The sequence below is a fragment of the Oncorhynchus nerka genome, linkage group LG22 (genome assembly GCF_034236695.1).
Source record: "Oncorhynchus nerka isolate Pitt River linkage group LG22, Oner_Uvic_2.0, whole genome shotgun sequence".
Taxonomy (NCBI): Eukaryota; Metazoa; Chordata; class Actinopteri; order Salmoniformes; family Salmonidae; genus Oncorhynchus; species Oncorhynchus nerka.
This window is the reverse complement of record NC_088417.1, coordinates 73395499-73406960: the sequence shown is the minus strand read 5'-3', so window position 1 is coordinate 73406960 and position 11462 is coordinate 73395499. Positions and strand designations below refer to the sequence as shown.

The 11462-nt window shown below is 40.6% G+C and overlaps 1 protein-coding gene across 1 annotated transcript in view; it reads right to left on the bottom strand.

Moving 5' to 3' along the window:
* The window catches only part of LOC115105668 (sacsin-like), a 30273-nt gene that overhangs the window by 11381 nt on the left and 7430 nt on the right, over positions 1–11462 (bottom strand). The window contains exons 5-7 of the mRNA XM_029627950.2: positions 8336–8482; positions 264–1692; positions 71–159 (exon numbers count right to left, since the gene is read on the bottom strand). Coding sequence (XP_029483810.2) covers positions 71–159; positions 264–1692; positions 8336–8482 — 1665 coding nt within the window. The remainder of the gene's footprint in view (positions 1–70; positions 160–263; positions 1693–8335; positions 8483–11462) is intronic.

The following is an 11462-nucleotide window of genomic DNA, read 5'->3' as shown; positions in this document are numbered from 1 at the left end:
TATTTGCAATTCCACATGATATCCAAAACCTTTCAGAATTTGTACAATATTGAACAATATATTATCTTACTTGTTTTAGCTAGTTGCCTCAAATGGTGGATGCTAGTGTCGCTGAGATCATCCGGCAGAAACAGGGCTTTGCAACCTGGCAGCAGCACTCTGAATGATGAGAAGACTTACTTGTAAATTGTTTATTGAAAAAAAGGCATGGATTATCCATGTGAAAAATACTGCACTGTATATTTAGATTATTAAGAATTTACCTTGGAAATGAATCATTGTCAATAAGAGCAATGTCCTTTTCTTCATTTGTGAATGTCTTGAAAGTCCCGTCGCTGAGAGGCAGCATCTTCAGATCCCTGAGGTTGTGGTATTTCTCATCGCTCAAGATGAACTGCAGCAGAGACCGTTTGTCATCGATGGAGAGGTTGGACATGGCATCTCTGCGGAGAACACCCCTTACAAGAGCTGGAGTCACCCATTTCAGAGTGTCACGGTTTGGGAAAGCCTGCTGGACAGCTCTGGAGACATGATCTGGGAAGGTGACAAGCTTTTCTCCTCCTGCAATCAAGGTCCTGGTCACGGCAGCCATCATTTCAGATGCCTTGGGGTCATTGGATGGACACACAGACTCGGCAGGAGAAACAAACTGTCTTTCGTCTTCAGCTAGAGAGAAGACAGCAGTGTTCTGTCTAAACAGACGTTGTAGAATGTCCTCAGCAATCCCATGCCATTTGTCTCTGGTCTGACTGAGGTCTGGCCAGATCTTGTACACAGCTGAGACGGGGAGTGTGGTGGTCTTGGCTAGGTTGGTGGCATCCTGCAGCATCAGGAGGTATGTGTGAGGGAGAACCTCCTTCACCAGCAGCTCGTTCCACATTGCAGCTTCATCATACTTCTGGTCTTCCTCCTGCCACTTGATGTGTCTTCTGTTGTCAGTGAGGCCGAAGCAGGCATTCACATGGACCGGGAGTCCAGTCTTGTTGGAGTTGTTGTTAGGAAGGGGCAGGAAGCAGCTCAGTCTGCCCTCAGTCAGGACATTCTCCTGGCCACATGGAAACGCCAAGTCAACATGAGGGCGGAAACTTAGCTTCTTGGCAAGTGAATCTAGCTTTGGTACATTTCCGTCTTTCATGCAACATGTTGTCACAAGCCACCTGGTCTTTGTCTCCTCCTTGTTGGAGATAGAGGCGATGGTTTTGAAGCAGGTTGAGCCCTTGATGTTTGAATCACTCCTGGGCTTCAGAGTTGGATCAGCTGTGGGACTGGATGAGGTCACTGAGAGCCGGGTGTTGACGGATCCGTTCGTGTTAATGTGCTGCAAAGAGACTGATGACAAGTTCCTCAGGAACAGAGGGATTATGTTTGCATCTGCAATGAAGCTCTCGAAAAGCTGAACTACTTTGTGGTAGTCATACAGGTTATCTGAGATCTCTGAGGCCTCACTGCGCAGAGGAAACCTAAAGAGTGTCCCTTTAAAGTGCTGCTCCTCCTGGATGATGTCCTTCCATCTCTGGCCACTGACTAGTTCGACAACATCTCTGAATGGTTGGAACTGATCCTGCAGATTCAGGAGAGTTATCTGGTCTTCCTCGTTCTCCAGACACCACCGGAAGCCTCCATCCTCCTCAAACAGCTTGTCCTGAGCATCCAGGAAGCCCAGGTACTTGGAACTGAATATGGATGGCACATCTAGAAATGATCAGATGATCAGTATGAATGAAATGCTGTAAATCTTCCTGTGTATAATATAGGTTTCCACACTACAGTGGGGCAGAAATGTATTTAGTCGGCCACCAATTGTGCAAGTTCTCCCACTTAAAAAGACGAGAGAGGTCTGTAATTTTCATCATAGGTACACTTCAACTATGACAGACAAAATGAGAAGAAAAAAATCCAGAAAATCACATTGTAGGATTTTTAATGAATTTATTTAGAAATTATGGTGGAAAATAAGTATTTGGTCACCTACAAACAAGCAAGATTTCTGGCTCTCACAGACCTGTAACTTCTTCTTTAAGAGGCTCCTCTGTCCTCCACTCATTACCTGTATTAAATGGCACCTGTTTGAACTTGTTATCAGTATAAAAGACACCTGTCCACAACCTCAAACAGTCACAATCCAAACTCCACTATGGCCAAGACCAAAGAGCCGTCAAAGGACACCAGAAACAAAATTGTAGACCTGCACCGGGCTGGGAAGACTGAATCTGCAATAGGTAAGCAGCTTGGTTTGAAGAAATCAACTGTGGGAGCAATATTAGGAAATGGAAGACATACAAGACCACTGATAATCTCCCTCAACCTGGGGCTCCACACAAGATCTCACCCTGTGGGTTCAAAATGATCACAAGAACGGTGAGCAAAAATCCCAGAACCACGCGGGGGGACCTAGTGAATGACCTGCAGAGAGCTGGGACCAAAGTAACAAAGCCTACCATAAGTAACACACTACGCCGCCAGGGACTCAAATCCTGCAGTGCCAGACGTGTCCCCCTGCTTAAGCCAATACATGTCCAGGCCTGTCTGAAGTTTGCTAGAGAGCATTTGGATGATCCAGAAGAAGATTGGGAGAATGTCATATGGTCAGATGAAAACAAAATATAACTTTTTGGTAAAAACTCAACTCGTCGTGTTTGGAGGACAAAGAATGCTGAGTTGCATCCAAAGAACACCATACCTACTGTGAAGCATGGGGGTGGAAACATCATGCTTTGGGGCTGTTTTTCTGCAAAGGGACCAGGACGACTGATCCGTGTAAAGGAAAGAATGAATGGGGCCATGTATCGTGAGATTTTGAGTGAAAACCTCCTTCCATCAGCAAGGGCATTGAAGATGAAACGTGGCTGGGTCTTTCAGCATGACAATGATCCCAAACACATCACCTGGGCAACGAAGGAGTGGCTTCGTAAGAAGCATTTCAAGGTCTGGAGTGGCCTAGCCAGTCTCCAGATCTCAACCCCATAGAAAATCTTTGGAGGGAGTTGAAAGTCCGTGTTGCCCAGCAACAGCCCCAAAACATCACTGCTCTAGAGGAGATCTGCATGCAGGAATGGGCCAAAATACCAGCAACAGTGTGTGAAAACCTTGTGAAGACTTACAGAAAACATTTGACCTCTGCCAATGCCAACAAAGGGTATATAACAAAGTATTGAGATAAACTTTTGTTATTGATCAAATACTAATTTTCCACCATAATTTGCAAATAAATTCATAAAAAAATCCTACAATGTGATTTTCTGGATTTTTTTTCTCATTTTGTCTGTCATAGTTGAAGTGTACCTATGATGAAAATTGCAGGCCTCTCATCTTTTTAAGTGGGAGAACTTGCACAATTGGTGGCTGACTAAATACTTTTTTGCCCCACTGTAATACATCAACTAACTGGTGCCCTTGCACATTGACTCGATACCGGTACCCTCCTGTATATAGTCTCACTATTGTTATTTTACTGCTGCTCTTTAATTTCTTGTTACTTTTATTTCTTATTATTTTATTTTTTTACTGCATTGTTGGTTAGGGGCTTGTAAGTTACAACTGTTGTATTTGGCACATGTGACTAAAATCTGATTTGACATATCTTACATTACTCATATCATATGTATATACTGTATTTTAAACCATCTATTTCTTTTATTTTTTTATTTCACCTTTATTTAACCAGGTAGGCTAGTTGAGAACAAGTTCTCATTTGCAACTGCGACCTGGCCAAGATAAAGCATAGCAGTGTGAACAGACAACACAGAGTTACACATGGAGTAAACAATTAACAACAATTAGCACCTTGCCTATGCTGCTCGGCCATTGCTCATCCATATATTTATATGTACTTATTCTCATTCACCCATATGTCTTTAGTATCATTAAAGGTGAAGACTGTTATTTTATCAAATCAATTCTCTAATTATCATTACCTAATTAAACTAATCATGTAAATTTAAGTAACTAGGAAGTCGGGGCACCACGGAAAATGTTCAGATTAAAGTTAGAATTTTCAGAATATAACTCTTCAGATATTTTAATATCTGATCAATTAGTCTTCTATTAACCTCTTGAAGCTATGGGGGCGCTATTTCATTATTGGATAAAAAAACGTGCCCGTTTTAAGCGCAATATTTTGTCACAAAAAGATGCTCGACTATGCATATAATTGACAGCTTTGGAAAGAAAACACTCTGACGTTTCCAAAACTGCAAAGATATTATCTGTGAGTGCCACAGAACTGATGCTACAGGCGAAACCAAGATGAAACTTCAAACAGGAAATGAGCAGAATTTTTGAGGCTCTGTTTTCCATTGTCTCCTTATATGGCTGTGAATGTGCCCTGAACGAACCTACGCTTTCTGCCGTTTGCCCAAGGTGTCTGCAGCATTGTGACGTATTTGTAGGCATATCATTGGAAGATTGGCCATAAGAGACTACATTTACCAGGTGTCCGCCCGGTGTCCTTTGTCGAAATTGCTGCGTAATCTCCAAGCTGCACGCATTCATCAATGTGATTCAGGGGAGAGAGGAGACTTCCACGAACGATATATCATCGAAGAGATATGTGAAAAAAACCTTGAGGATTGATTCTAAACAACATTTACCATGTTTCAGTCGATATTATGGAGTTAATTTGGAAAAAAGTTCGGCGTTTTGATGACTGAATTTTCGTTTTTTTTTGGTAGCCAAACGTGATGTACAAAACGGAGCGATTTCTCCTACACAAAGAATATTTATGGACAAACTGAACATTTGCTATCTAACTGAGAGTCTCCTCATTGAAAACATCTGAAGTTCTTCAAAGGTAAATTATTTTATTTGAATGCTTTTGTTGTTTTTGTGAAAATGTTGCCCGGTCAATGCTAACGCTAAATACTACGCTAGCTATCAATACTGTTACACAAATGCTTGTTTTGCTATGGTTGAAAAGCATATTTGGAAAATCTGAGATGACAGTGTTGTGAACAAAAGGCTAAGCTTGAGAGCTAGCATATTTATTTCATTTCATTTGCGATTTTCATGAATAGTTAACGTTGTGTTATGCTAATGAACTTGTGGGGAGAATTACACTCCTGGATACAGTTTTTTTTCGTAGCTAAACGTGATGAACAAAACGGAGCGATTTGTCCTAAACAAAGAATCTTTTTGGAAAAACTGAACATTTGCTATCTAACTGATAGTCTCCTCATTGAAAACATCTGAAGTTCTTCAAAGGTAAATGATTTTATTTGAATGCTTTTCTTGTTTTTGTAAAAATGTTGCCCGCTCAATGCTAATGCTACGCTAGCTATCAATACTGTTACACAAATGCTTGTTTTGCTATGGTTGAAAAGCATATTTGGAAAATCTGAGATGACAGTGTTGTTAACAAAAGGCTAAGCTTGAGAGCTAGCATATTTATTTCATTTCATTTGCGATTTTCATGAATAGTTAACGTTGCGTTATGGTAATGGGCTTGAGGCTGCAGTTATGATCCCGGATCCAGGCTGGCTCGACGCAAGAAGTTAATGAATTATTATTATTACCTTCGTCAGTCTCATCTGAACATCGTAAATTGTTGGTTATCTGCACGAAACCCAGCCTTTACTATAAATCGTCCTTACACCAATTGGCTCATTTATTTAATTACTAACTAATTAAACAATTACAGAATATACAATACATAATAACATTATACCATCCCTAGTGGACTAAACAAAAACAGTTTGGTTATAACACAATAGATTCAGAGAAGAGAATGGGTTTTGGAAGGAAGGCTAAGGAACATGGGTCTCTATTGGACCTGAGAAGCTATTCTTACATAAATACATATGCCACTAACGATAGCTCATTCGGAAAAGCAATGCATTGTATTTATGTGAAGCTGGTTTCGATTGTTGAGTTGGTGATGTGAGGCTCTAGTTTGCCCAGTCTATGTCGCCATGTTCTTTGTGGAATCTTCCGGTCGTCGTGTGAGAGGTTCACGTGGTCTGAGAGGTTCATCTCACTCTGGAGATTCGTCTACGTCAGTCAGTGTTCTCGTATTAGATTTGCTACCTTTCCAGCTACAGTCTGTTAGGCTGTCATCTAGGACTCACTTCTTGAGCGATCATTAGTTCAGAGTTCATACCATTTCACGTGTATAGCAAGCTCCCATGTTTCCTGGCCTGTATTGTTGACATTAGCCCTTTTAAACGTGAGGACAAATCCTTGCGGTATTCGGAACTTGAGTGACTTTTTGTGATGTAGAGTGGATATTCAACTATTCTCCACCACAGCTCACGCTGGGGTTTGCTTAATTCAACATGAATTGGGTCACTGGGGCTCTTATAGAAATGTAGAAATAATTTCCAACCAATGCCAATTCACTTGGGTGTGGCTACTGACTTAGTTAAACTTTACAGGGAAGACGATTTTCTCATTTTAAAAGTTATCATTTCGCAAATAGTTTCATCTTTACTCATTCATTTTATACAATAATTAGATGCAAACCTCATAACTGAGGGACCTGTATGAACAGAGTTTGGGTAATGTAGCTGTATTGCCTATCATGAGGTCACAAACATGAAACAAAATGGACCGGGTCGTAGCTGGCTTCTCCACCGACCGTTTACACATTCTCCAAAATAGGAGTAGTTGTTCAATTCTCAAATTCTGGGACGTAGTAAAATTGGGCGGGAGAATCCCTTTGTCTTACTGTGTAACGCTCTCTCAATTACATGGTCAGGGAGACTCTCTGTGGTATTTATGACGTGGTTGTAAGGTCGTAAAACTGCCCGTAAAACTTACTTGTTAGATATTACTGCACTGCCGGAACTAGAAGCACAAGCATTTCGCTACACTCGCATTAACATCTGCTTACCATGTGTACGTTACTAATACAATTTGATTTGAACAGTTTGACCCTCCTTTGGCAGCAATAACCTCAACCAAACGTTTTCTGTAGTTGCAGATCAGACCTGCAAAAAGGTCAGGAGGAATTTTTCCTCTTTCCAAAACTGTTTCAGTTCCACAATATTCTTGGGATGTCTGGTGTGAACTGCTAGAGGTCATGCCACAGCATCTCAAATCAGGTTGAGGTCAGGAATGACTGGGCCACTCCAGAAGGGGTATTTTCTTCTGTTCAAGCCATTCTGTTGTTGATTTACTTCTGTCTACTTTTCTGTTTACTGTTCTGTTTACTTTTGTTGTCCTGTTGCATCACCTGATTTCTGTTGAGCTTCAATTGGCGGACAGATAGCCGTACATTCTCCTGCAAAATGTCTTGATAAACTTGGGAATACATTTTCCCGTCGATGATAGCAAGCTGTCCAGGCCCTGAGGCAGCAAAACAGCCCCAAACCATGATGCTCCCTTCACCATAGTTTACAGTTGGGATGAGGTTTTGATGTTGGTGTGCTCTGCCTTTTTTCTGCACACACAGTGTTGTGTTCTTTCCAAACAACCCAACTTTAGTTTAATCTGAATATTTTGCCAGTAGCGCTATGGAACATCCAGGTGCTCTTTTGCGAACTTCAGATGTTCTTTTTGGACAGCAGTGGCTTCTTCCATGGTGTCCTCCCATGAACACCATTCTTGTTTAATGTTTTATGTATTGCAGACTCATCAACAGAGATTTTAGAATGTTCCAGAGATTTCTGTAAGTCTTTAGCTGACACTCTAGGATTTTTCTTAACCTCATTGAGCATTCTGCGCTGTGCTCTTGCAGTCATCTTTGCAGGAAGGCCACTTTTTTTTTCTTCTTTTTTCAAATTGTAGACAATTTGTCTTACCGTGGACTGACTCTTAGAGATACTTTTGTAACCCTTTCCAGCTTTATGCATGGCAACAATTCTTAATCATAGGTCATTCTGACATCTCTTTTGTTCGAGGCATGGTTCACGTCAGGCAATGCTTCTGGTGAATAGCAAACTCAAATTTAGTGATTTTTTTTTAATGGGGCAGGGCAGCTCAAACCAATCTCCAATCTCGTCTCATTGATTCGACTCCAGGTTAGTTGACTCATGATTCCAATTAGCTTTTGGAGAAGTCATTAGCCTAGTGGTTAACATAACTTAAACATTCACAGTGTAGGTTGGAAAAAGTATGTATTCAATATAGACAAGAAAAATACAATAATTTGTGTGTTATTAGTTTAAGCACACTGTGTTGGTCTATTGTTGTGACTTAGATGATGATCAGGTCAAATTGAATGTAAAATGTATGCAGAAATCCAGGTAATTCCAAAGGGTTCACATACTTGTTCTTGTCACTGTAGATCCATGCGCTGTGTTATGGATTTTAGCATATCAACCACACCTTGTGAAATACAGTAGCTATTGCATGCTCATTGTTTGATTCTTTATGGTGATAAAAATACTTTGGGGTTCACCTGTCATGTGGTAGACAGAGTTGAATCCGATCCCAAACCTGCCAACTTTGTTTGGGTCTTTGCGTTTGATGCTCCGGCCTGTGGTCGTGATTCCCTCCCAGTCCTCTGCTGTGAACTCTGCATTGTTGAAGGCATACAGTGCAGGACCTGGTCACAGACAGAACTACAGTCAGTTATTCATACACATTAGGACCTGCTGACAGACAAGACAACAGTCAGATATTCATATACTGTAATGTTCTGTATTTATTTTCTTAGTCAACCTTGTGTTCTGTTTCTTTGTGTTCTTGAACGTAGCCCTGTCTCTCATTTTTGTTCATTGATTTCACCTGTGTTAGTTACTCACCTGGTCTCTTCAGCCACTTATTTAGTCCAATTCATTCCGTTCGTGCCTTTGTGAGGTATTGTTCGTTTTGACTCTATTAAGCCTTTTCCTAGCTCCAGTTAGCCTTCAGTCCTAGCTGTGATTCACCTGCCTGTTTGCCTACCTGTGTATGACCATTGCCTGCCTGTGACCACGATTCCTACCTTCTGCGAAGGTGAAATAAACACCTGCCGCACTCTGCACGTGAATATACACCTTTTTCTCCCTGAGTATTCATTACATATACATTAGGACCTGCTGACAGACATGACAACAGTCCAATATACCAATATTTTTTATTCAACCAAATCAAGTGATGGGGCACCGCTACACCAGATTGAAAAGTACTGGGGCAAGTGCCAGGTTTACGCATTACATTGTTGGGAGCATATAAAGTGTGGTACTTTTTTCCCCTAATGCCAGCTTGCCACACATTTGCTGGTGGCCCTGTGTGAGCCAGAGAGAGAATGTTTCCTGATGCTCAGAGCAAGTGACCACTAATATTTCTACATTCCAGCATGATGATTAAAATTCTAAATCAGAGCGGTATACTATAAATGAGATTTGACGAGTTAGCGAGATAACTTTGGTCCACTCGGAGTTCAACTCTGGATAACCAGTGGCTCAACTTTTAGCCAGGTACATTTCTATGGCAACAAATCCTTCAGAACTAACCTGCTCCAAGGCAGGCTAAGGGCTAACTCCATTTATCCTGAATAAAGGACCATTGAAATTCCATTCCCTCCCTCTCGCAAGGATTGCGTCATCATCCCATTCATTTGAGGAAGACGACTGACAAAATATTGTAATGTTTTTTTGTGTTAAAAAAATAGTCATGTTAAAATACCTATCGCATTACACATTTAGTAATGACAGAATGCATTTGAAACTTCAGCACAGTATTACTTTTGTATGAATTAATACAATTATTTTATCGATAGGAGTGTGAAAAAAGGTGCTCGTGCATTGATAAGTACACCAAAGCTAACAAAAAAGACAGCATTAACAATACGTAATAAAATAAAGAAGGCACTTCTAACAGTCTATTTCACACCATAGCCTGCTGAATCTTCAAGATAATTTTTTTCATTTTGATTTCAGTACAAATGAAAAAAGTGGCACTGACTCACCCATGAATTGACGTTTCAATTTAGAGTTTGGCATTCGACTAGCCACGTGCGACATGAACGAGCAGTTACTGCCCAGGCTCGAGTAAGAGGCAGGTACAAAATCAATATCCACCTTCATAACATGGATGAAGCCTGAGCTGGAATGTGAAGCTAACAGAAGCTGGCTAGCTTTAAAAACCCTGAGTAGATCTAGCTTGCATAGTAGTATACACATTAATCTGGGCATGTTGCCCTGCTGTTAATCTGATGTTGTGGAAAACCCTTACTACATTTTCTGCCTAGCAGTCAGCATGCAATGAGACCAAGTCAGCCTCAGACATATAGATTGACCTGTATTTTATTAATTTCTGATGTATTCATTAGTGTTGTAGTGTAATGTTGAAGTAAAATGGACATTTCATAAACCACTGTTAAAGAGAAAATTCAGCATGTTGGCTGTCTAATCAACAGTGAGCCCTTGTAAAGTAAGGTTCAATTTCAAGTTATTTATTTTGGGTCGTTCCATATGATTTCAATCACTTTGACTGCATCCCTTGTGATTTTAAAGAAACCTTTCATACATACAGTGCATTTGGAAAGTATTGTTACGTTACAACCTTTATTCTAAAATGGATGAACAAAAAAAATATTCCTCAATCTACACACAATACCCGACAAAGACAAAACAGGTTTAGACATTTTTGCAAATGTATAAAAAATAAAAAACAGAAATACCTTATTTACATAAGTATTCAGACCCTTTGCTATGACACTCGAAATTGAGCTCAGGTGCATCCAGTTTCCATTGATCATCCATGTTTCTACAACTTGATTCCACTTGTGGTAAATTCAATTGATTGGACATGATTTGGAAATGCACACACCTGTCTATATAAGTTGACAGTCCATGTCAGAGCAAAAACCAAGCTATGAGGTCGAAGGAATTGTCCATAGAGCTCCAAGACAGGATTGTGTCGAGGCACAGATCTGGGTAAGGGAACTAAAACATTTCTGCAGCTTTGAAGGTCCCCAAGAATACAGTGGCCTCCATCATTCTTAGATAGAAGAAGTTTTGAACTACCAAGACTCTTCCTAGAGCTAGACTCCCGTCCAAACTGAGCAATCGGGGCAGAATGGCCTTGGTCAGGGAGTCGACCAAGAACCCGATGTTCACTCTGACACAGCTCCACCTCTGTGGAGATGGTTGTCGTTCTGGAAGGTTCTCCCATCTTTACAGCACTCAACCAATCAGGCCTTTATGGTAGAGTGGACAGACAAAAGCCACTCCTCAGTAAATGGCACATGACAGCTCGCTTGGAGTTTGCCAAAAAGCATCTAAAGGACTCAGCAGCAGGGACTGGGAGAATAGTCAGGATTGAGGAAAAGACGAAAGGAGCAAAGTTGCAGACACTTGTAATATTTTTTCTATTAATAAATATTTGTATCTACACTGACTCATTTTATTCCTGACACTTGTTATTTACATGTCTGTTCATAGACACATTGCATTGTGATTTACTTTCAGAAGCAAGATAAATGTTTGTGTGCTGAAAAAGCTGTTGTCATTTCTTCATCTCAATACAAGGTGTTTCACGTGCTGGCAATGTAGATTTGTGGCTTCTACTTGTGTGGTATAGTTCAATCTAAATTCATG